This window comes from Dasypus novemcinctus, chromosome 27 (assembly GCF_030445035.2).
Source record: "Dasypus novemcinctus isolate mDasNov1 chromosome 27, mDasNov1.1.hap2, whole genome shotgun sequence".
NCBI classification, from domain to species: Eukaryota; Metazoa; Chordata; class Mammalia; order Cingulata; family Dasypodidae; genus Dasypus; species Dasypus novemcinctus.
In genome coordinates, this window is record NC_080699.1 from 25,203,452 (window position 1) to 25,227,831 (window position 24,380).

At 48.2% G+C, this 24,380-nt stretch overlaps 2 protein-coding genes across 4 annotated transcripts; one reads left to right on the top strand and one right to left on the bottom strand.

Moving 5' to 3' along the window:
• Positions 1-2,165: 2,165 nt before the first annotated feature.
• On the bottom strand, positions 2,166-10,610 carry LOC101437953 (splicing factor Cactin). 2 transcript variants are annotated; one of them, XR_011647640.1, is made up of 3 exons: positions 10,503-10,610; positions 5,796-5,883; positions 2,166-4,394 (listed from the first exon to the last, which is right to left on the bottom strand). XR_011647640.1 is itself a non-coding variant. In XM_058289393.2 (3 exons), exon 1 carries the CDS (start codon positions 10,280-10,282, stop codon positions 8,006-8,008), a length of 2,277 nt encoding a protein of 758 aa, XP_058145376.1. In that variant the 5' UTR covers positions 10,283-10,335; the 3' UTR covers positions 4,146-4,394; positions 5,796-5,883; positions 7,015-8,005. The 2 variants fall into 2 exon arrangements, 1 of the variants encoding a protein (XP_058145376.1); XM_058289393.2 differs by lacking the exon at positions 10,503-10,610 and adding an exon at positions 7,015-10,335 and having other exon boundaries at positions 4,146-4,394.
• On the top strand, positions 10,458-23,486 carry VPS11 (VPS11 core subunit of CORVET and HOPS complexes). Of its 2 annotated transcripts, none has more exons than XM_071212372.1 (16): positions 10,458-10,997; positions 11,219-11,390; positions 11,480-11,615; positions 12,344-12,507; positions 13,091-13,338; positions 14,045-14,246; positions 14,620-14,771; positions 15,404-15,590; positions 16,687-16,833; positions 16,959-17,147; positions 17,254-17,415; positions 17,664-17,803; positions 17,893-18,095; positions 18,230-18,401; positions 21,843-22,065; positions 22,237-23,486. In XM_071212372.1, the coding sequence occupies exons 1-16, from the start codon at positions 10,990-10,992 to the stop codon at positions 22,399-22,401; spliced, it is 2,670 nt and encodes an 889-aa protein (XP_071068473.1). In that variant the 5' UTR covers positions 10,458-10,989; the 3' UTR covers positions 22,402-23,486. The 2 variants fall into 2 exon arrangements, with proteins under 2 accessions (XP_071068473.1, XP_004456349.1); XM_004456292.5 differs by having other exon boundaries at positions 10,469-10,677; positions 11,242-11,390.
• The last annotated feature ends 894 nt before the right edge of the window (positions 23,487-24,380 follow it).

The following is a 24,380-nucleotide window of genomic DNA, read 5'->3' on the forward strand; positions in this document are numbered from 1 at the left end:
GCTTAGTCCACCCCACCCCTCATTCATTTCATTGAGGAAATGTGAGCCACACAAAAAGATGTTCACTGATGAATCGGAAATAACACAGTGAATTCGTGGCAGAATTTGGCCAGGACTCCCAGCTCTAAGCATGGAAGCGCTACACAACAAAAGACACTTGTCTTCCACTAAATCAGTAAATCTTTTCTTGTCTTTTCCGGTTTCTGCTGTAGTAATAAAGCATCTCGGGCAGGAATTTGGCGCGCCTCCCTCCTCTGTTATTTTACAGCTCCACGGAAACGAGCCTTAGAGAGTGCTCTTTTTAAAAATGTGGAAATCACTAGTCTGTTTCCTTTCTCTCCCTAAGTATCTGGCCTCCCCCCACGGAAGGCTTTCTCTTGAAGGCCATGGCTGTGACGGCCTGGGCTTTGACAAACCTGAGCGTCACTGTTTCTTTCTCTACATTTTTCATGATACTTTGGGAAAGAGAGTAGGTAGGTGTCTATACCTAGAAAATAACCTGGCAGCATGTAGCTTTTGTCTTTTAAAATCTTAAAATGTTATACAATGTATATATTATTTACAACTTTTAAGACTAAAAATCATGGCGTTTTCCCTGTCCTGTGTGAAGGTTCACCTTCTTGTTTGCTGCACAACATCCTATAGCATGGCATTTATTTAATCTTAATGATAGACATATAAGTTGTCAGTTCAGTTCCACAGAGAAAGATTTTTGTTCTTCAAGAAATTGACTCTACTTTTGGTCAACTATCCAGTCGATTTTTTTTACCCACCCATTTCCAATAGAATATGTATTTTAACACTTACTGGGCCTCTGTGATATGTAAGTGCTGTGCTAGGCACTGGGAATCCAGAGACGGGGATGACACCTTGTTCCTACCCTCAGATCACAGTCTATTCCTGGTTTCATGGGTCTTTTAAAAACCCATTGAAGGACTGCAGATTGGGAGACTAGGAAACCAAGCACCTCTTCTCGGAAGAGCTCCTCCTCCCTGCCTCCCCTTGATGAGAGCATAGTTTTGCTCTAGCATGATGAAGCACCTCATACCCTAGACCTAAATATCTGTCCCCTAGGACAGATACTGCTGCACTTGGGAGGTGCAGCAGGTGCAAGTACTCTGGGAAGTCACCTGTTTTTTTCTGACCAGAGGAGAATACTCAATTTCACAAGAACCAGTTGTAGAACAATGGGAAATTTTCTCATGTGAAACACCTGACTTATATTGCTCTCAGCAGCTGAATCCACTAATTTTGTCCAGAATAATTTGTTAATATTTGAGGATTACAGTCCCTCGCTGACAAGGTGCAGAAACCCAAGGAAGAAAGTTGCTGCTTTGCAGGACGTGTGCCAAACTGACTGAAGATTAAAATGAACGCATTAGCAAGGACATATGCATACATTATAACCATGCAAAATTACAGAATGGGCTGAGGGCAATGTTGATCTGTGTTGATCTCCTAATCCAGGAAAATATTTTTAAAAATTAGTTTTGTGACCCAACAATCCCATTCTTAGGTTTATATCTAACACATACAAACATTCACTAAGAAACTGCAACAGCTTGATTTGCTGTTTGCAATTCTGGTTGCAATGGATGTGTCCAGTTTGTGAAAATTCAGTGAGTTGTAATATATGCACTTTCCTCTGTTATGCTAACTTCAATTAAAACATTTTTTTAAAGATTTATTTTTATTTCTCTCCCCTTCCCCCGCCGTTGTCTGCTCTCTGTGTCCATTCGCTGTGTGTTCTTCTGTGACCACTTCTATCCTTATCAGCGGCACCAGGAATCTGTGTTTCTTTTTGTTGCATCATCTTGTTGTGTCAGCTCTCTGTGTGTATGGGGCCATTCTTGGGCAGGCTGCACTTTATTTTGTGCTGGGCGGCTCTCCTTATGGGGCACATTCCTTGCACGTGGGGCTCGCCTATGTGGGGGACACCCATGCATGGCAGGGCACTCCTTGCGCATCAGCACTGCTCATGGGCCAGCTCCACATGGGTGAAGGAGGCCCAGGGTTTAAACCACGGACCTCCCATGTGGTAGGCAGATGCCCTATCCATTGGGCCAAGTCCGCTTCCCAAATGTAAGTTAATAATACAAAATGTTAATATCAGACAAAAAAAACCCTGTTATTCTAAGTAAAAGAGACAAGCACAGACTACTACATATTGTATGATTCCATTTATAGAAAATGTAAATATAAATCAGTTTATAAAGATAAAATTAGTGGTTATGTAGGTCTGAGGAAAGAATGCTAAGGGGTGTGGAGTTTTTCTTTTTGGAGTAATGAAGTCGTTCTAAAATTTTTGAGATAATGAATGTACAACATTGTGATTGTACTAAAAGCCATTGATTATACACTTTGGAAGAATAGCCAGAAACAGCAACTATATACAGTGGGGGAAGCATAGAGAGATTGCGAGGTGAGGAATTTTCTTCTTTGTCTGGTTTTTGTTTATTTTTATTACTGAAATAATGAAAACGCTATAATGATTGAAGTGATGGGTGCACAAATATGTGATTATAGCAAATATCATTGTACACTTTGAATTATTTATTAATATGTATCAATAAAATTGATTTGTTAAAAAAGTAAATAGAATGAACCAGTAATAAAAAAAACGAAAACAAAGCTTGTGTATCAATTTGCCAAAGGTGTGCTGATGCAAAGTACCAGAAATCTGTTGGCTTTTTTTGGGGGGGGAGAAGAGTAATTTATTTGTTCTTTACATGAAAACAGAAATTTAGGAGAAGGGAACTAACTATCCAGCTGCTTAGGTTTTTCTGAAGGCAGAAGGCAGCTGGCTTCAAGACATTAATCTTGGTCCCGACGGCAACATGGCAATTGTGATTATAAAGCGTATTTATTTGGGGCAAAAGCTTACAGTTACAAGCCCTGAAGAGTCCCACTCAAGGCTGCTTTCTTACTAGTCAGTTGCCACAAGTTGAAGCAAGATGGCCGCTGATCTCTGCACAGGTTCAGCCGCCCCTCTGGGCTTCCTCTCTCAGCTGCAGGCTGGCACAGGGCTTGTCTCCCAGGGCTTCCCCTCTCGCCTGGCATAGGGCTCATTTCTTTCCAGCCTTCTCAGCTGTTCTGGTCTCTCCCCAAGGTCAGCTGCAAATTATCGGGTGAAATGGCTCATCTCTCCCCAGGGTCCCAGAATCAAAAATGATAGAGTTCGCTCTCTCCCCTCATGTCTTAAGTGAGCGTCCATTTATATCTGCTCAACAAGGTGGTGGGGACTTAACCTGAGTCAAGCCTTACTGATATGGTTGAATCAAGGCTCCAATCTCGGGAAGCAGATGTGGCTCAACTGATAAGAGCATCCACCTACTATATGGGAGGTCAGAGTTTGAACCCAGGGCCTCCTTACCATGCACAATGCTGCCACGCGCAAGGAGTGCCATGTCACACAGGGATGTGCCCGCATAGGGGAGCCCCACGCACAAGGAGTGTGCCCTGCAAGGAGAGCCGCACTGTGCAAAAAAAAAAAGCACAGCCCACCCAGGAGTGGTGCCGCACACACGGAGAGCTGACGCAGCAAGATGACACAACAAAGACAGACACAGATTCCCAGGGCCACCAAGAATGCAAGCAGACACAGAAGAACACACAGTGAATGGGCACAAGAGAGCAGACAACAGGGGGAGGGGGAAAGGGGAGAGAAATAAATAAAAAAGAAATCTCTAAAAACAAAAAAAAAGCCCTAATCTTAATAGGTGATTAAGCCCCCCTCAACTGAATCCAATATAATCAAAGGGTATCACACCCAGAAGAATAGTTATAATCTTTTCTTGTTTGGGGATTCATAAAATATTCTCAAACTGCCACAGCTTGGTAAATGTATTGCTAAATTCATAGGCAATTTCCTTTTTGCATGCCAGATTTCCAGTCAATAATCAGGTAATTGCTTCTTTCTCCTGTTTCATGGCATTTGTGGATGCCATTCCTGGGCCCTCTGCCTGTAAGACATCTGAGTTTAGGTTGACTTTGCTGCTCCTAGAGTAGAAACTGCTGCTTGCCGTTTGAGGGCTTGAGAGAAAAAACAAATAAAAAAAAAACCAGACTTTTCAGTATTCTGGAAAGCAGTTTCTACCCAGAGAGCCAGATGAGGAAAAGAAAAAAAAAAGAAAGAAAAATCTGTGTCTGCAACAAGAAGTGCTCCTGTTTTGCTCCAGAGGATATGATTGTTTTACATCATGGTTAGAAAAGGCAAGGCAAGACAATTCTTATATTCTTGCTTCTGAGCTGTGGCCTCTGTAATTTCAAACTATAAAGACTCGATTGCTTCTTTAATCTTTTCACGATTCACGTTTTCAGGGGAGCTGACGTGGCTGTGGTTGAGCGCTGGCTTCCACTTATGAAGTCCCAGGTTCAATCTCCGGCCCCAGTAACTTAAAAAAAAAAAAAAAGTTCATGTTTTCAGTTTGTAGACATGCAAGTTTGTGCACATTGTCATTTTCTATGTCGTATGCCTATTTTCCTCACTGCTGAAGTTCCTGGATTTAGGCAAATATAACTAAAAGACAAACCCCAGCATAGTGTTCTGACAAGCTTAGCTTAATTTCACACCCCAGGAAACTAATTAGAGGTTAGGGGGCTGAAGGGTTCTGTTTTATTTCCAAAAACCTTTGATGTTTTTGGCCAGAGAGTCACTTTAACTTCCTTGAGACTCCGTTTTCATTAGGGATGGTTGCTACGAAGATGCCATGAGAAGTGAAAGCACTTGGCTAGGCATAGTTCACTGCCTAAAATTAAGGGCTTCTTACTGTCAGTCCTTTGTATAGCTGTCCCCTCTAGCAGTGGTTGAACTCCCTAATGGGCAAGGTCCCTATCTCTTTTATTTTTATATTTGGGCATATCCAAGCAGAGCAAGTGCTCAATACTTATTGCTAAAATGAGGGAAGGAAGGAAGGTAGTAAGCTGAAGAGGTGCCACGGGAGTAGGGTTTGCTCTGAAAGGCCAATCTCTGCCTTTGCACCCCTCATCAATAAGAAGACCCAGTGGGCAACGGCAGAGCCAGGTTCAGTCATCAGGGGAAGGGAGCCTCTGGATCTCAGCCATTGGACAGAGGGGCACCCAAGTGAAAAAGATGCCGCTGTCTATCTGCTATACACATCTCTTTTTGCTTTCACACTGACTTAAAAAAAAATTTTTTTTTCTCTCCTCCTTGTTGTTTGTGCTTGCTGTGTCTGTTGTGTGCTTGTCTTTCTTAGGAGGCACTGCAAGTGAACCCGGGACCTCCCATGTGGGAGGGAGGTGCCTAATCACTTGAGCCACCTCCACTCCTTGCTTTGTTTTCTCCCTCATTGTGTTTTTCCTCCTTGTGTCTGTTGCATCATCTTATTGCTTAAGCTTGCTGTGCCAGCCCACTATCTTGCTCAATTGGGACCTCCTGTGTGGTAGGCTGGAGCCCAACCGCTTGAACCACATCCACTTCCCCACACTGCTGCTTTTAATATGTATTCTTCAGTCTTAACAACTACCCCTCATTTGTCTAGTTAGACAAAGGGACTCTACCTGCCCTGTCAACCAGATTAAGTGGGTATAAGCGACATTTCCACCTTCATTCCTTCAACCAAACATGGGGCCCCAACCAGGCTGTTGGCACTGGTTCATAGCAAATAAGGCATAGCCCTGATCTTTAGGAACTCTGGGGCTGGTGGGAATAAAGAGAAAAATATTTTGAAAATAAATAGTGGGGGGGAGGAAGTGCAAAAAAAAAAACAAAACAAAAACAAACAAACCTTCACAAGTACTAATCACATAACCACTTTTTCATATGTCCATACTACCTTGAAATCACCGTCACTCCTATACATTACTCCTTGGGGCATGCAAACAGCAAACGTACAGTTGTCCAGGAGGAGAGCAGGACAGCTCCTGTTGGCACATAAAGCTGGTTTAGCCAGAGTTGGGTGTGAAGGGTAGCCATGCAGTATCTTGGACACTTGCTAAATCACTCAGCTCTCAAAGCCGTCACTTCCACACTTTTTGAGCTGTTCTGCTCTGTCCTATTCCTTCCCACTGTGGCAAAGGGGAGAAAGCCGAGAATCTTAGGAATCCCCGTTCCATCAGTATTCCTGAGGTTCCTTATGAAAAATGTTTTTGAGTGTCTATTACATGTTACATGCTCTGAGGAGGGAGCAAAAACTGAATCATTAAGCCACTGACTGTGAATCACAATCTGGCAGCAGACACAAACTTCTAATTTCATCTTTCCTACATATGAAAAAGATTTCATATACATCATTTCATTTATGCCTCAAAACAGCCCTATGGGGAAACGGACTTTGGCCCAGTGGTTGGGGCGTCCGTCTACCATATGGGAGGTCCGCGGTTCAAACCCCGGGCCTCCTTGACCCGTGTGGAGCTGGCCATGCGCAGTGCTGATGCGCGCAAGGAGTGCCCTGCCACGCAAGGGTGTCCCCCGCGTAGGGGAGCCCCACGCGCAAGGAGTGCGCCCATGAGGAAAAGCCGCCCAGCGCGAAAGGAGAGAGCAGCCTGCCCAGGAATGGCGCCGCCCACACTTCCCGTGCCGCTGACGACAACAGAAGCGGACAAAGCAACAAGACGCAGCAAATAGACACCAAGAACAGACAACCAGGGGAGGGGGGGGGAATTAAATAAATAAATAAATAAAAATCTTAAAAAAAAATTAAAAAAAAAAACAACAAAAAACAGCCCTATGAATTCAGAGCATAATTCACTTAGGCACAGTGGGTTACAGTTTACAAACCACATGCCATTCTTTATCTTGATCCCTCACATCCCATTTTATAGAGCAGGAAACTGATGCTCAAAGAAGTGAAGGCACCAGCTTTTTTTTTTTTTCCTAAGATAAAGTTTTTTTAAAACCATGCAATCTCACAAGTAAACCAATTAAGTCAAAACCAGTCAATTTTTTTTTTCACCTAAAATTTTTTCTTAGAGAAACTAAAACATTTCCAGATGAAATAGGCAGTAAGAAGGGAGGTGGGTGGCCATCACGGCTGGGTGAAGGGTGCGTCCCACCTGTTTGTGTCTGAAATGCCTCCATAATAAAAATGGAAACACTGGTTTCCAGAGCTGCCTGCTGCCCAGCGTTGGCCATCTGTGTGGTTGTGGGTACATAACTATCCCTCTCTGGGCGGCAACCTTCCCTGTTGGAGTACAGGGCCCCGGTAATGCAGCTGCTCCAAGGTAAGGGACGTGGGGCCTACACCAGAAGGCACCCAGGTGGGGTAGGGCGGAGTGCTGCCAGGTGCCCGCTGACCCCACGAGCTGGCAATTGATCAGCAGCTGCTCTCTGTCCCCGTCCCAGGCACTGGACTCAGCAGCTGGGGAAGGATGTCTCAGCCACACTCGGTCCTCACATCCCTGACAGACTGAAGTCCTGAGTGATGATGGATGAAGCCCCTTCCAGTTGGGGACCCATCCCAGGCCCAGCACTGGGGGCAAGTCAGGGTGGCCCAGTCCATGCCGAGCTTGGGCATCCCTCCGATGGTCCCTTCTGGAAGGGGCTTCCGCTGCTGTGGCAGTCTTCTCTTCCAACTGAGGAAAGCCAGAAGGGCCCAGAACCTGGGCCAGCAGCAACTTGCCTCAGGCCTTTTCTGCAGAAAGCCTACATCTGTGATATCTAAGCATGGGCCGTGGGTTTTCTGTCCCCACTGCACACCTGACGCACACCTGATCCTCCAGCCCCAGGCTACCCGTTGTGAGGGCCCAGACTCTGTGGCTTCTTCCCTGGGATGGGTCCAAAGCCTCAGTCAGCCTGTCTGTAAAAACAGGGGCACCCAGCATTGCTGAGTCTCCACTGATTCTAGAAACCTGCCTCTGAGGCAGGTCTGCCAGGGACCCTCCTTTCCAGGAGTCCACCCTGAGAGGGACCTCGGACCCAGGCAGCAGTCTGTGGGGCGGGAAGGAGCCGGCTTCAGCAAAACTCCCTTTATTTTGGCCACAGGTGGTGTGGGAGAGTCCCTGAGGTCCTGGTGTGTCCGAGGGGGAGGGGGGGACTGCTTGTCAGTCACCGCCGGTAGCGGTAGCGCTTGAAGTGGAACCAGAGCTGGAAGATGCCATTGGCGAACTGGCAGCGGAAGCCGTGGCGGTGGGAGTACTCCCACTCGCGGTTGACGATCTTGAAGGCGATGTCCTCGTAGGGCGGCCCCGCGTGGAAGCGCAGGATGGCGAAGTCCTTGTTGTTGAAGCAGGCCTCCAGGAAGTATTCGGGCGTGGCGCGCTTGTCAATGAGGTCGGGGTAGAAGATGTTGAACTTGTAGCCCTGCACGATCTTGGGCGGCGGGTTGTCGAAGTCGTAGTGGGTCTGGTTGTACTTGTTCCACTCGAAGCCCGTGTGCACTCGGTTGAAGAAACGCGGCTTGCGCGGCCGGTACTTGTCAGCCCACAGGTACGCTTTGCCAGTCAGCGGCATCTCCACGCTGAACTGCGCCTCGTCCTGCCCCATGCCCTCCTTGGCCCGCCGGAAGAAGATGTCCTCCGCACTCTCGCTGGCGTTGCCAGTGACCTGCAGCTGCTGCCGCGACAGCTGCAGGCGCTGCAGGTCCTCCTGGGGCTCTAGGACGTGGGCATCAAGCGGCAGCTCGTGGGTGGTGAGCAGCCGAGGGCTGTACTTGCCGGCGTCGTAGTCCTCCAGGCTCTGCTGGATCAGGTCCTCCTCCAGGAGCACTGCCTCGCCCCCACCCTCACCCCCACCCTCGGCTTCTCCGGGCGCCGGTTCCTCCACATCGGGGTCCCCGGGGCCACTCTCCATGGAGGGCTGGGGTGGGCCCTGGGCAGGGTCCTCAGGCCCCGGGCTGCAGCCAGGAGACAGTGGCTCCTGCTTGATGATAGGGAACAGGGGCTCACTTTCCACACCCTGCTCCTGCTTCAGCTTGTACAGCTTCTGCCGCAGCACGTCCTGGTGGCGCTCCCGGAGCCTGGCGCGCGCCATGTGGGCCCGGAGCTGCTGCAGCAGGCTCTCCCAGTAGCCCATGTCCAGGTTGGGCCCTCCGGCATGGATCTTGCCCTCGATCCCCTGGAAGATGACCTGCAGCTGGCCATATGTCTTCCCCTTGAAGACCGACTGGACGTCGGAGCTGACTGAGGCGTTGACTCCCTCCCGGCGCTCCCCTGGTCCCTTTCCTGTCGCCTCCAGTTTGCGGAGCTTGGAGATCTCATCCTCTGTGATGATGGTCATGTCGCGCCAGAAGTCTGCGTTCTTGCCCTGCTCCAGCTCCATGTATACCTGGATGTCCTCCAGCAGGTCCTCCATGTCGGCCACGGTGAGCCCGTTGAGGAAGGTGTAGGGCTCGTGCATCTCCACGGCCAGGTCGTCGTCCTCGGCGCTGATGTACTTGGCCAACAGGTCGATGGGCTTCGCGCGCCCATCGCGGATGCGGATCTTGGAACGCAATTTGGCTTGCTGGAGGTGGAAGTTGTCCTCCTGCTCCTCCCACGTCTTGAAGTGTTCTGCCTCCTTTTCCCGCTGCAGCATCTCCAGCTCCTGCTCCCGCATGGCCTTCTCCCGCTCCCGCTCCAGTCGCAGTTGCTTCACCTTCTGCAGCTCCAGCCGGTTGTCCTCCTGGATCCGCTTATTGCGCTCCTTTAGCTCCTTCTCCTCCAGGTGCCCGATACCTTTCTTCTCCAGAGCCTTGTTCCAGATGAAGGTGCCCAGGAGGTTATTGTCGCCGAAGGGGTTGTCGGTGTTGGTGTAGCCCATGTACTCCTCCCCCCAGCCCATCTTCTCTCGCTTCTTTCTCTCCTTGGCCTCTTTCTTGGCCAGCCGCCGGGCCCGCTTCTCCTCCGGCGTCTCGAAGGCCTTCATCAGCTCCTCCTGCTGCTTTCGCTCCTCCCGCAGCCGTAGCCGCTCCTGCAAGCTCTGCTGGTGGCTCAGGGCCGCGGCCGCCGCCTCCCGAGGGCTCTGGGAGGGGTCCAGGGACGCTGAGCTGGACGCCGAGGAGCCCGGGGACCAGGAGCGCGTCCGCCGCCGGCGAGCCCACCGGCCCCTCTGCCGTTCGTCCCCCGAGTCGGACTGGGAGGACCGGTCCGGCGAGCGCCCCCGAGGCGGCGGGCTGCGACTTCTCCGCCCCGGTCGCGGCCATCGCTCGCCTTCCGAGTCTGTCCTGCGCCCCCGGCTCCGCCGCCTCCGCCGCCCCTCGCCCTCTCGGCGCCGCCGGCGCCGCCGCCCACCGCTCCCGCTCCGACTTCTACTCCGGCTCCGCTGCCTTCGGCCCCCTCGGCTCCCGGACCGCGAGCGCGAGCGTGTGTCCCGACCCACGGGCCGGGCCCAGCTCTTCAGGAACATTTCAGCCCGCTAACCCACACGGCGGCCCGGCCAGCGCGTCAACCGCGGAGCGAGCGCGAGGCGGAGACTTAAATCGATGCGGCCCCGCCCACACGCCCAGCACGCCCCAAGACCCCGGAAGCCGCCGGGATAGGCGGGCCCTCAGGGCCACGTGATCCGCTGTCTCGTATCACGTGACCCCTCTCAGGGGGCGGGGCCCTCGGCCAAGATGGCGGCCTACCTGCAGTGGCGGCGCTTCGTTTTTTTCGACAAGGAGCTGGTGAAGGAGCCGCTGGGCAATGATGGGGCTGCTCCGGGCGCCGCGCCTGCCTCTGGACCGACTGCTTCCAAGTTCCTTTGCCTTCCTCCTGGCATCACTGTCTGCGACTCAGGTCGAGGGAGCCTGGTCTTTGGAGATATCCTTCCTCCGGAGCTGCCTCTTCTCTCCTCCGATCCCTGGAGAGATCCCGCTGGAAAGGAAATCTGTCCGTCAGAGGAGCTCGTTTTACGTGCCTCTTTCGTTTGGACCGACGCCAAGTACTCCTTCTGTGGTGTGAGAGAAGAAGGAAGTCCGTCCTCTAACTTGTTGCCAACTGAGCAGTCCTGAACAAATCATTTAACTTCTTGGGGCTTCCGTTTCTTTATCTGTAGAAAGGGTGTAAAATGTCAGTTTGACAGAGTTACTTAAAGTATCAATCCAAAAAATGGATTCAAGGTGGCTTTGAAGGATGAAAGTGTAAGGGGTCGTTATCATTTCCACTGCCCAATATTGTGGGGGAGGAGGTAAATGAGACTAGAAGTCCTCATATTGCTGCCACTGAATTCTGGCTTTGCTTTTCATCTTTTTTAAGATGGGGAGATCCATGAGATAACATGTAGAAAAATTCTTGAAAATCCTAGAGAATGTTACTTGTAATCTGGGTTCTGGTCTAAATAGAAGTCTTTCTCCTTGGAAAGGTGGTTCCTTGACTACCTCTCACATATGGAAGGTCAGATCTGGTTCTTGCCACGCTCCCTACAGCTTTCTGGCTTCCAGGCCTACAAACTACGAGTGACACACCTGTACCAGCTGAAGCAGCACAATATTCTGGCCTCTGTTGGTGAGGATGAAGAGGGCATCAACCCTCTGGTGAGTCCTAGAAAGAAAGACCCTGAAGCCTGGGAATGGTTGTTTGTTGGACAGGGACTAGCATTCATACTTTTGGGGTCTGTTCACAGGTGAAAATCTGGAACCTGGAGAAGAGAGATGGTGGCAATCCACTCTGCACTCGAATTTTCCCTGCCATCCCAGGGACAGAGCCAACTGTAGTGTCTTGTTTGACTGTCCATGAAAATCTCAACTTTATGGCGATAGGTAAGCAGAAAGAACACTTCCTAATTCTTTTTAATTTTCTTCAGCATTGCTTCTGCAGCTGCACTTCCTTGATTTCGTGAGACAACTTATTGCTGAACTGAGGCCTCGGAGGTACTAAAATTTGGAATAGGAAGGCACATAATTTTGTTCTTTGAAAAGGAGTTGGGGAAGTGGATGTGGCTCAACTGATAAGAGTGTCCGCCTACCATATGGAGGGTTCGGGGTTCGATCCTCAGGGCTTCCTGATCCATGTGGTAAGCTGGCCCATGCCCAGTGCTGCTGCATGCAAGGAGTGCTGTGCCATGCAAGGGTGCCCCCACATAGGGGTGCCCCACGTGCAAGGAGTGTGCCCTGCAAGGAGAGCTACCCCACGTGAAAAAAGCATAGGAGTGGCATCACACACACAGAGCGCTGACACAGCAAGATGGTGCCACAAAAAAGAGATGCAGTTTCCCGGTGCTGCCTGACAATGCAAGTGGATGCAGAAGAACACACAGTGAATGGAAACAGAGCAGACAATGGAGGGGAAGAGGAGAGAAATAAAAAATAAATTTAAAAATCTTAAAAAAAAAAAAAGGAGTCAATGAATACTGATCTATAGGTTAGCCCCTGGAGAAATTGGGTATCAGAAGAAAGTTTGGCACTACTCATGAGTGCCTCAAATGGTCTTTCCCTCTCTGCTTTCTGATCTTTTAAGTATCACTGAAGTGCTGTTCTGTGCTCTGCAGGTTTCACAGATGGCAGTGTTACACTGAACAAGGGGGACATTACCCGGGACCGGCACAGCAAGACCCAGATTTTGCACAAAGGCAACTATCCTGTTACTGGACTGGCCTTTCGCCAAGCGGGAAAGACCACTCACTTGTTTGTTGTGACAACAGAGAATGTTCAGGTACAATTGGAGCCTCCAGTGTTAGGGGCAGACAGGAAAGGATTTCCCCATTGCTCAGGGGCCTAGGGCAAGGGACTGACAGGAAAGATATGATTCTTAAATTTTTCATCATATGGCTTTGAATAATTTTGCCTGCTTAATATTTTCATTTTATTTACTCAAGAAACTAGGAAGCATTAGTTAGGAAAAGAACTCTGAGCTTGGAGTAGAGGGAACTGAATATTTTTTCTATATAATTTGCTAAATTGCTTTACCTCTCTGGTTCTTGGTGTTCCTAATTTATAAAACAGTATTCTCTAAGGCACATACTTTGGATAAAACAGTAAAAGATTATTACTTTACTGTTAGATGCAGAATTTCTGTATTAGGCAGTGATAACATATACAGAGGAAGAAAATGTGATCCTAGAATATATTTAATGAATGGATAATGGTTAACAGAAAAGGCAAGCAGCCTCGGAACATCTTAGAGTGGTGAGAAGTGAAAAAGAAGGAGAGATAGTATCGGGTGGGAATACATTTATGAAGGTTTAGATGTGGCCTCCTCAAAGGGAGCCTGTTAACTCCTTCATTACTTCTTACAGTCTTATATAGTTTCTGGAAAGGACTATCCTTGTGTGGAGTTGGACACCCATGGTTGTGGCCTGCGCTGCTCAGCTCTAAGCGACCCTTCTCAGGACCTGCAGTTCATTGTGGCCGGGGATGAGTGTGTCTACTTGTACCAACCTGATGAACGAGGGCCCTGCTTCGCCTTTGAGGGCCATAAGCTCATTGCTTACTGGTTTAGAGGTTACCTTGTCATTGTCTCCCGTGACCGGAAGCTTTCTCCCAAGTAAGGATGCCAGGGAGGAGGGAAAGGGAGAGGGGTGCACTTGTTCACCAGAAATAACCTAATCTTAAAATCCTAACGCCCAGATCCTGACCAGTTTTCTCTTATAGTTTTATGTAGATTTAACTTACACTTAGATGCCGTTTTTACTGAAAACATGTCGTTTTGGCGAGACACTTACTGAGGCGTACTAGAATGCTCCAGGGAATTTGAACCTGGCATTGATTTTTGCTTACTCTTGAGTAAAAATAAATTGGGCAGGGGAAAAGGGATTGAGTAGAGAAGTTGAAAGTGCTGGGAAGTGCAAGACAGAGTACTTTTTTCTAGAGCAGCCTGAAAGGAGAAAGGGGAAGGTGGTGGTTTGCTGCATGTTGGAAATACTCCCCTTCTGATGTTGGTTTGTTTTCATTTGGTGCCAAGCAGTGTCTTAAATATTCCAGGGACTAAATGATCATTTGTTAAATGAAAGGTGGTCTGAATATACTTAATTTCCTAATCTGTTGTCTGTGTTAATTATAGGATCCTAAAGGGTAAAAGCAGGTCTATGTGGTGCTTTGTAAATGTTCTGTATTTATGCGATGAGCTGTAAAAGGGGCCAAAGAGGTGATGTGATGCAGGTGGAATGGTTGGCACCAAAATTGTCATGGGAAAGGAAAAGAAGGGAGGCTGAGACAGTACAAATATCTGATGCTTTTTCTTTCCCCCACAGGTCAGAGTTTACCAGCAGGGACTCACAGAGCTCCGACAAGCAGATTCTCAACATCTATGACCTGTGCAACAAGTTCATAGCCTATAGCACTGTCTTTGAGGATGTAGTGGATGTGTTGGCTGAGTGGGGTTCCCTGTACGTGCTGACGCGGGATGGGCGGGTCCACGCACTGCAGGAGAAGGACACACAGACCAAACTGGAGGCAAGGCCACCAGGTTCCCAGGGCTGGCCATAGGCACCCAGAAGCAGCTATAGAAACAGATTCCCCAAATCACCTTGGCCAGGGTGTTTCCTTCCCTTTGGGGCACAGCCTTACTCAGCTTCCTTAGGGTAGGATTGCAAGGTAATGGGTCTGGGATGAGGCCTAGAGGGAAGCAGTGTCTGGGAACCTCGTCTGCAGAGAACCTTGGGAGGGGAGGGGATGTTGGCCTTGGGAGTATCTGGGAGGTCTCGCCCTGTCCAGTATCTAAGGAAATTGGAATGCCAGGGCTTTCTGGCTTGTGTGCTGTGGGCACAGTCTGTGCTGTGTCTTCTCAGGGGTGCATTTACAATTTTTTAATTACTCTTCCTTCTAGATGCTGTTTAAAAAGAACCTGTTTGAGATGGCAATTAACCTGGCCAAGAGCCAGCACCTGGACAGTGATGGGCTGGCCCAGATTTTCATGCAGTATGGGGACCATCTCTACAGCAAGGGCAACCACGATGGGGCTGTCCAGCAGTATATCCGGTCAGTGTGAAGGTGCTTTGGGATATACCTCTGAGTGCAGGTCCAGGCAACCAGAGGCAAAAACTTGTGTTTGAGACAGCGTGTTGAATTCTACCAGGAACTGTTCTTTTTTCCTGCAGAAACTGTGATGCCTCAGAGTGAGAGGGCAGGGTACCTTATTGGAAAGGAAATGTTGAGGGCCAAATATTACATGACTGGTTTGAAAACAAGTTGATGAGTACCTCTCATTTTAAACGTCAGCTTGGCCTTTGTTAATATTCATCATGACCCAGTTCTTGAAAAGGTGAAGGATGTTCATCTCCTGCTTCCACACTTCCTTCCCTTGGTACTAATTCTTGGAATTTTCTGCCCTGGAAAGGGTTTTAGGAACTTGTCTTGCATCTTTCCCAAGCTATCTGGATTTCCTGTTTGTGGCTAAGTTTTAAGAACCAGGGGTCTGGAGCCTTACTAGTCAGCGTGTCCACAGTCTTATAGCATGAAAATCACCTGGGAGTTTATTAGAAATGGAGACTCGCAGGCCTCACCTCAAACCTACTGAAATAGAATTTGTATTTTAAGATCCACAAGTGATTCGTCTGCTTGTTTGAGAAGTATGCTGATCAGGGTTACATTTGACGCACGTGTCTCCCTAGAACCATTGGAAAGTTGGAGCCATCCTATGTGATCCGCAAGTTTCTAGATGCCCAGCGCATCCATAACCTGACCGCCTACCTACAGACCCTGCACCGGCAATCCCTGGCCAATGCTGACCACACCACCCTGCTGCTCAACTGCTACACCAAGCTCAAGGACAGCTCACGGCTGGAGGAGTTCATCAAGGTGCAGGGTGATGGTGGTAGGGTTTCCTCTAGGGCCCCACTGAGCACGACGTGGCCCCACCAGGGCGTGCCCTTTTTCAGCAGGATGCAGGCAGTGGAAAGAGGTGACCTCATTTGGGGACCAGGACCCTGTGCTCTATAAACTGGGAAGAATAATAGTCTTTCCTGCTTACCCTTTCCTGTCTCCCTCTTGTTCTATAGGGCCAGGACTCCCATGGTATCTAAGCCCAGGGAATTGGCATCAGGGGAGCCCTGTGAAAGTCCCTCCATAGATTAGGGCAGAGGAGAACCTCTGGGTTTAAGTCAGAAAGTTTCTGAGAGAATATAATGTTCTAGAAGCATGGACTCTGGAGCCAGACTGCCTGGCTCTGCCATTTGCTAGCTCTGTGACCTTGGGCAAGTTACTTCATGTCTGTAAGCCTCAATTTTTTCATCCATAAAATGAAAATAATAATAGTCTCTACTTCTAAGAGTTGTTTTGAAGACTAAGTCGTGATACAAAGCATCAGGCCCATACAAAGTGCTATGTAAGTATATTAGTGAGGGTTCACTAGGGAAATAAAACTGACGGGAGATATGGGTAAATACTATGAGATTTTATAAAGTTTCTCATGTGACTATGGGGACACATGAATTCAAATTCCATAGGGTAGGCTGCAAGCTGGGAACTCCGATGAAAGTTTTCAGTGAATTCCCCAGGAGACACTTTCTGAAGTAGAGATGGAAATTCTCTCTTCTGACTGCTGAAATCATCACTTTTCCTTTTAAAGCCTTCAGCTGATTGGATGAGACATCTCTTGTTGCTGAAGGCAGTCTCCTCATTTGATTATAGATGCAATCAGCCATAGATGCAATTAACTCCCTGATGATTAGATCCACAAAATGTCCTCAGTAACAATTAGGCCAGTGCTTGCTTGACCAAATACCCAGGCACCATTGCCTGGCCAAGTTGACACAAGAGCCTAATCATCACAATAAGTGATACTGTTATCATTAATACCATCTTCATTATTATCTGAAGATGTCCTAGATGCATGTTTCCTCTCCCTTCCCCACCCACAACCTCCGTACGAATGACTTTGGTGTCTCCCTGGCAGACAAAGAGCGAGAGTGAAGTGCACTTTGATGTGGAGACAGCCATCAAGGTCCTCCGGCAAGCTGGCTACTACTCCCATGCCCTCTATTTGGCCGAGAACCACGCACATCACGAGTGGTACCTGAAGATCCAGCTAGAGGACATTAAGGTGGGTGGCACCCTTGACTTGGGCAGAGTCTTGTTCTTTTTCTAGAACATCCCCAGAATGATGAAAGTGCTTCTTGGTGTATGAGCCAAGAACCTGAGCCTACTCCGCCCTTTACCTCTCTGCAGAATTATCAGGAAGCCCTTCGGTACATTGGCAAGCTGCCTTTTGAGCAGGCCGAGAGCAACATGAAGCGCTATGGCAAGATCCTCATGCACCACATACCAGAGCAGACTACCCAGCTGCTGAAGGGACTCTGTACTGACTATCAGCCCAGCCCTGAAGGCCATGGTGACAGGGAGGCTCCGGGCTGCAGGGTGAGGCCCAGGGAGAATAGCTTTTGGACAGCAGGGATCACCTTAGGGGCTTCCTAGGGACCAAGCCCCCTCACTGAGCCTCCTCTCTCCTCCCTTGCTGTCCTAGGCCAATTCAGAGGAGTTCATCCCCATCTTTGCCAACAACCCGCGGGAGCTGAAAGCCTTCCTGGAGCACATGAGTGAGGTACAGCCGGACTCACCCCAGGGTATCTATGACACTCTCCTTGAGCTACGGCTGCAGAACTGGGCCCACGAGAAGGATCCGCAGGTAAAGGCTGGTGTCTGCAAACCGAGGGTACTAGAAAACAGGCAGTTTTTGCTATCTCCATTCTTCCATCTCTTATGGTTTCCTTCTGGTACATTCTTTACGAAAGACCAGCAACACCTTCCCCTTGGGACTAAATGGTCCTCTGTGAAGAATGGACTGTGAGGGGAGAAGATAGCTGACTTGCCTGTCATAGGAAATCTTTTGAGTTTTCCCTGATTTCCAGCAGCTCCATCTTCCTTCTTCTCTAGATCAAAGAGAAGCTTCATGCAGAAGCCATCTCCCTGCTGAAGAGTGGCCGCTTCGCCAATGTCTTTGACAAGGCCCTGGTCCTCTGCCAGATGCATGACTTCCAGGATGGGGTCCTCTACCTCTATGAGCAGGGGAAGTTGTAAGAATGTGGGGAACTGGGGGGAAAGGGGCAGGGATCCAAGTCACTTTCCAGGACAGCCACTAATGTGTCCCTGGCCCTGGCCCCAGGTTTCAGCAGATCATGCACTACCACATGCAGCACGAGCAGTACCGGCAGGTGATCGCCGTGTGTGAGCGCCATGGAGAGCAGGAGCCCTCCCTGTGGGAACAGGCACTCAGCTACTTTGCCCGCAAGGAGGAGGACTGCAAGGAGTACGTGGCAGCTGTGCTCAAGCACATTGAGAACAAGAACCTCATGCCACCCCTTCTAGGTGCTTGGGAGGACAGGATGGGGGAGGGGTTGGCAGGCAGCTGGTGATTAGGGACTCTGGGGCAGGGGCACCTCAACTCTGTCAAGAGGGGCCTGCTTGGTTCATCGTCTCATTTCCTTCCAACCCCAATTCAGTGGTGCAGACGCTGGCGCACAACTCCACAGCCACCCTCTCTGTCATAAGGGACTACCTGGTCCAAAAACTGCAGAAACAGAGCCAGCAGATTGCGCAGGACGAGCTCCGGGTGCGGCGGTACCGAGAGGAGACCACCCGCATCCGCCAGGAGATCCAGGAGCTCAAGGCAAGGTACTTGGCATCAGGATATGTGGAGGAGTCCATGGGATAATCATATTTTTCACAGGATGTTATTAAATACTTTTCATAGACAGAATATTACGTGGAGCGTGTTTGAGAAATTTCATTCTTGAAGATCAGTTTCAATGGAGCATTTCCAAAGACTTACTATGTAGATCGTTATTTTGGGGGCTTTGGGGGATATCACATTTTCTGAGCACACATCTAAGTTGTGGTTGGAAGCCATTCTGAAATAAACAAGTTGCTTTAGGAAATGTGACAAATGGGTAAGTAGACTTTTTTTTTTAAGTGCACATTTAAAAAATCCTTATTTAGAAATTATTTCAAACTTACAGTACAGTTACAAAAGTAATGTAAAAACAATAGGGAACTCTTTGTACTATGGTGCAAAGTGTACTATTTGATGAATTTATATATATATATCCATATATACATATACATAATTTCCACATAGCCATCACTTCAATCAAGATACAACAATTCTATCATCCCAGAAAGTTCCCTTGTGCCTTTTAGTCAATTCCTATCTCTAAAGGCAACCACCGTTCTGTTATCACCATAAATAAGTTTATCTTGTTCTTGAATGGAATTATACATTAATTGCATATTCGTTTGTACTGGTTTCATTTGTTTAACATAATGATTTATTCACCAAGTTGTCTATATTAGTTCATTCTTTTTTATTGCTAAGTAGTATTCTGGTATATGATGTACAGTAATTTTTAAAAACCTATATATTTTTAAATTTTTAAAAAGATTTTTAATTAATTAATTAATTAAAGGTTTATTTATTTATTTCTCTCCCCTTCCCCCCCACCCCGGTTGTCTGTTCTCTGTGTCTATTTGCTGCATCTTCTTTGTCCACTTCTGTTGTTGTCAGCAGCACGGGAATCTGTGTTTCTTTTTGCTGCGTGATCTTGTGTCATTTCTCCGTGTGGAGCGTGGAGCGGTGCCATTCTTAGGCAGGCTGTACTTTCTTTCGCGCTGGGCGGCTCTCTTTATAGGGCACACTCCTTGCACGTGGGGCTCCCCTACGCGGGGACACCCCTGCGTGGCACGGCACTCCTTGTGCGCATCAGCACTGCGCATGGGCCAGCTGCACATGGGTCAAGAAGGCCCGGGGTTTGAACTGTGGACCTCCCATGTGGTAGGCAGATGCCCTATCCATTGGGCCAAGTCCACTTCCCTTCATTTTATTTTATTTTTTCATTTTTCATTTATTTCTCTCCCCTTCCCCCACTCCCCGTTGTCTGCTCTCTGTCCATTTGCTGTGTGTTCTTCTGTCCCCACTTGCATTCTTGTCAGCGGCACTAGGAGTCTGTCTCTTTTTGTTGCGTCATCTTGCTGCATCAGCTCTGTGTGTGTGGCACCACTCCTGGACAGGCTGCACTTTTTTTGCATGGAGCAGCTCTCCTTGCAGGGCACACTCCTTGTGTGTGGGGCTCCCTATGCAGGGGATACCCGTGTGGCACGGCACTCCTTGCATGCATTAGCACTGCGCATGGGCCAGCTCACCACATGGGTCAGGAGGCCCTGGGTTTGAACCTTGGACCTCCCATATGATAGGCGGATGCTCTATCAGTTGAGCCAAATCTGCTTCCCCCTATTCTGTTAATGGACTTCGTTTTTTTAGATTTATTTATTTCCTGCCCCCACCTGTGGCTTGTTTTGCTGTCTGCTCTCTGTGTCCATTCGCTGTGCATTCTTCTGTCTATTCTTCTGTGTCTGTATCTATTTTTATTTATTTCCCCTCCCTCCTTGTGGCTTGCTTGCTGTCTGTTCTGTGTGTCCATTGCTGCAGTGCCTGCGGGCTGTGCAGCACTCTGTGGTGCTTGCCGGCCAGGCGGCTCTCCACAGCGTGAGGGCAAGCCTGCCTTCACAGGTGGACCCTGGAATGCAAACCCAGGGCCTCCCATATGGTAGACGGGGGCCCAACTGATTGAGCCACAGCCTTTTCCTGTTAATGGACTTTTTTTTTTTTTTTTTAAAGATTTATTTATTTATTTAATTCCCCCCCCTCCCCTGGTTGTCTGTTCTTGGTGTCTATTTGCTGCGTCTTGTTTCTTTGTCCGCTTCTGTTGTCGTCAGCGGCACGGGAAGTGTGGGCGGCGCCATTCCTGGGCAGGCTGCTCTTTCTTTTCACGCTGGGCGGCTCTCCTTATGGGTGCACTCCTTGCGCGTGGGGCTCCCCCACGCGGGGGACACCCTTGTGTGGCACGGCACTCCTTGCGCGCATCAGCACTGCGCATGGCCAGCTCCACACGGGTCAAGGAGGCCCGGGGTTTGAACCGTGGACCTCCCATATGGTAGACGGACGCCCTAACCACTGGGCCAAAGTCCGTTTCCCCCTGTTAATGGACTTTTGAGTTGTTTTCTGTTTGGGGTTTTTATAAGTATGAACAATTTTGTACAAGTCTTTTATGTTTTTACTTCTCTAGGGTAAGTAACTAAGAATAGAATTGCTGGATCACAGGATAAATGTATGTCTATCTTAATAAGAAAACTGCCTAACAGTTTTCCAAAGTGTTGTGCCATTCTACACTGTCACCAGCAATGTAGCAGGGTTCTAATTGCTTCATATTCCTGTTAACATTTTGTATTTATTTATTTATTCATTTCTGTGTACCAGTATAGACTCAGAGATTTCTGTTTTATTCAGTGCGCTGTAATATGTTATCATTATGATATGCTGTCTTTTTTATTTTGGTGCTCACTAGATTTTGCCAGTGGGAGCCTTCTGACATATCCCCATCAGTCTTGGAACATTTTCTTACTTTCTGGTACAATAAGATGTTCTGGCCTTGTCAAAAATGCTGGCCACGTAGGATGAATTATCGGTCCCAGGCTGCTAAACCCTCCAGCTGTGCTGGCAAAATCCTTGGTCCCACCCAATATGCAGGACCCAATCCCTACTCGTAAATCTTATCTGCCCTTAACACTGTCAGTGGTTTATTAGAGTAACAATTTCTTCAATCCATAATACTTACTGCACTCAAGCACTGTTCTAAATGATAGAGGAAAAAAAAAAAAGCCCTGCCTTTATGGAGCTTACATTGTAGAAGTAGAAAGAGTAAACATAAGTAAAATATGTAGTATGTTAGATAAGGGGACATGGAGTGAAGAGTGTGTGTGTGCGTGTTGTAATTTTAGCTAAGGTGGCCAAGAAAGGCCTCACTAAAAGGGTCACGTCTGAGAAAGAACCTGAAAGACAATCATAGCAATCATGGAAAATGAAAGAGAAACAGAAATAGCCCCCTGGGTTACTTGGACTTGGTGTGAGCATCTGAAACACTCTCCAGGACAAGGGATGTTATCCCCATTTGATGGCGGATAGTTGGTAAGAAGGGCACAGCCTCTGGCCCCACTTCTTTCTCCACTCAGGTCTTGGCCCTGCCCTCACTGTCTTGTCACTCGTCTCTTTCTTGCCTGTAGTCCAAAGATTTTCCAGAAGACCAAGTGTAGCATCTGTAACAGTGCCTTGGAGTTGCCCTCAGTCCACTTCCTGTGTGGCCACTCCTTCCACCAGCACTGCTTTGAGAGTTACTCGGAAAGTGATGCTGACTGCCCTACCTGCCTCCCCGAAAACCGGAAGGTCATGGATATGATCCGAGCCCAGGAACAGAAACGTGATCTCCATGATCAATTCCAGCACCAGGTGGGGATGAATGGGTTAGATGGGGCAGGGGACGCCCTCCAGTGTCACAGAAGTCTCTCCGGGAGCGCTGGAGGGCTTGTTTCCTTTTTTCCTCTCAGGTTTGTGGGGGAGGGACATCTAGGAGATATGCACATCAGTTCTGTTTATTTCTTCCCTCCTCTTCCCCTGCAGCTCAAGTGCTCCAATGACAGCTTCTCTGTGATTGCCGACTACTTTGGCCGAGGTGTTTTCAACAAATTGACTCTGCTGACTGATCCTCCTACAGCCAGACTGACCCCAAGCCTGGAGGCTGGGCTGCAGCGCGACCTGCTCATGCACTCCAGGAGGGGCACTTAAGCAGCTTGCGGGCAGGTGCAAGGCAGAGCTCTTGCACAGAAGGCAAGCATGTGTGTCCACGACCCCACTCTGAGCTGATGCCATGGTCCTCAGTGCTAAAGGGACTTTTCTCGTCCTGCCTCCTTCTTTGCCAGCCCACTGTTCTTTCTGTTGACTGATCTGACCAGGAAAGGCCATTCCAGACCAGCAGGGGAGGGCGGGCACCTGAGCAACCCCTGATTGTGGACAATAGCTGCTTTATTCTCCATCCGAGAGCACCAGGCTGTGCTTGGGTCCTTGCGCCCAGAGTCTATAAATAAAAAATAATAATTTGGAGGTTGAATAATTGATTTTGGGGACTGCTTAAGGCACTTCCCTCCACTCTCCTAGAGCTCCACTTCCCTTCCTACAGAGAGAGTTCCTTGAAAAGCCTGTGGACTCTTACCTCATTCCAGTAATGGGTGGGACCTGTGGCATTTAACAAGACCTCAATTTGAGGAGCCTCTGCAAAAGACCTAATGACTGAGCCTGAAGAGCAGCTTGGAGCTTTAGTTTTGCTGATCTTTCTGGCTCTTGTTTGGGCAAAGTCTCCAAGCAGGAGGCAGCTTCTGATAGAAAGCCTTGGGCTTAAGTCTGCCTTCATAATGGGTACTCAGTACCAGATGATAAACAGGATAAATGATCCTTTATTGAAACACTTGTCTCTCTTTGAAGTTGTCGGCTGAAGTTAGTGTTGCTGGGCCTCTGTGTGTAATCTGGGTCCAGCTACCTGTCAGGAAATTGCTCCTATGGGATTGATTTAATTGAAGGAAGTAACTTGGTTTAGGTGGTATTTAGAAACAGGCATTAATATAGTGGCTAATACATACTGACCTGACTTTGAGTCCTGGTTGTGCCTGTTCGTATAGGGCAAGATTCTTACCTGCTCTGAACTTCAGTTTCTTAATCTGCAAATTCAGCATTATAACACCTTGTAAGGAGTTCATGGGTATCCATTCTTTGTACAGTGGTTGACACCTGGGTGCTCAGTACATGATTTAGACATACCTTGGAGATCTCGCAGGTTTGGTTCCAGACTATCACAATAAAGTGAGTGTCGCCGTAAAGCATTACACAAATTTTTTGGTTTCCCGGTGCATATAAAAGTTACGTTTATGTTATAATATAGTATCAAGTGTGCAATAGCATTATGTCTAAAAAAAACAATTACATACCTTAAATAAAATGTGACAGACACAAAGTGAGCGCATGCTTTTGGAACAATGGCACTGATAGACTTCCTCTACAGAGGTTGCTGCAAACCTTTCATTTGTAAAATACAGTATCTGCAATGCACAGTAAGACGAGGTATGCCTGTGCTATTCATGTTAGTAGAAAAAGGACTTTTTTAGCAAGTGCCTTTTCCACTTAATGTGGTTTTGGCACTGTGGTTTCATAGTTCTCTTCAGGCTGCCCTTTAGTTTCTCCAACCAGTTTCTTCTTTTTAAAAATAGAAATGTTGCCTGCTTCAGGTTTGTAGCAAAGATACATTTGAACAGAACAAGGGAAGTGCTGCACAAGTATCCCAATTGATTGCTTGTGCAACAGCTAGGGAGAGAAAGCTGTCTAAATTTCTACGAAAAGCCTTCCTGGAGCAGCCCTTTTATTCGTAGATGATGAATCGAGGCTAGGGGCTTGGTGACTCTTTCAAAGACCTTTTTCTCCTAACCCAGCATTTTAGGGCTAACATATCCTCTTTTTCCTCCTAGACCTGCCTAACTTTGGCTTAATTGATTATTCTTTTGGGTGATTGTAGGAAGGGACTGAAAAGACAGTTTACAATGTGGATAAAATTGTGGGAAGCATATTTCCGACCATCCTAATTCCGGGGTCCGAAAGAGGTGGTAGTCAAAAAAAGAAAAATGGAAGGAAAAAATAGATGGTAGGCCTGGGTCTCCAAACGATGACACCTACTGCGTCAGCCTGGTGTAGTAGAGGTGGGATGAAGAGTAAGGCTCCAC

What these genes read in the sequence shown, in the direction of transcription:
- VPS11 (XM_004456292.5), top strand. Translation starts at nt 10,491, where the DNA reads ATGGCGGCCTACCTGCAGTGGCGGCGCTTCGTTTTTTTCGACAAGGAG. An exon ending in ATCCAGGAGCTCAAGGCAAG is followed by an intron (nt 18,402 to 21,842) that starts GTACTTGGCATC and finishes TCTTGCCTGTAG; the next exon opens with TCCAAAGATTTTCCAGAAGA. An exon ending in ATGATCAATTCCAGCACCAG is followed by an intron (nt 22,066 to 22,236) that starts GTGGGGATGAAT and finishes CTTCCCCTGCAG; the next exon opens with CTCAAGTGCTCCAATGACAG.
- LOC101437953 (XM_058289393.2), bottom strand. Translation starts at nt 10,282, where the DNA reads ATGTTCCTGAAGAGCTGGGCCCGGCCCGTGGGTCGGGACACACGCTCG.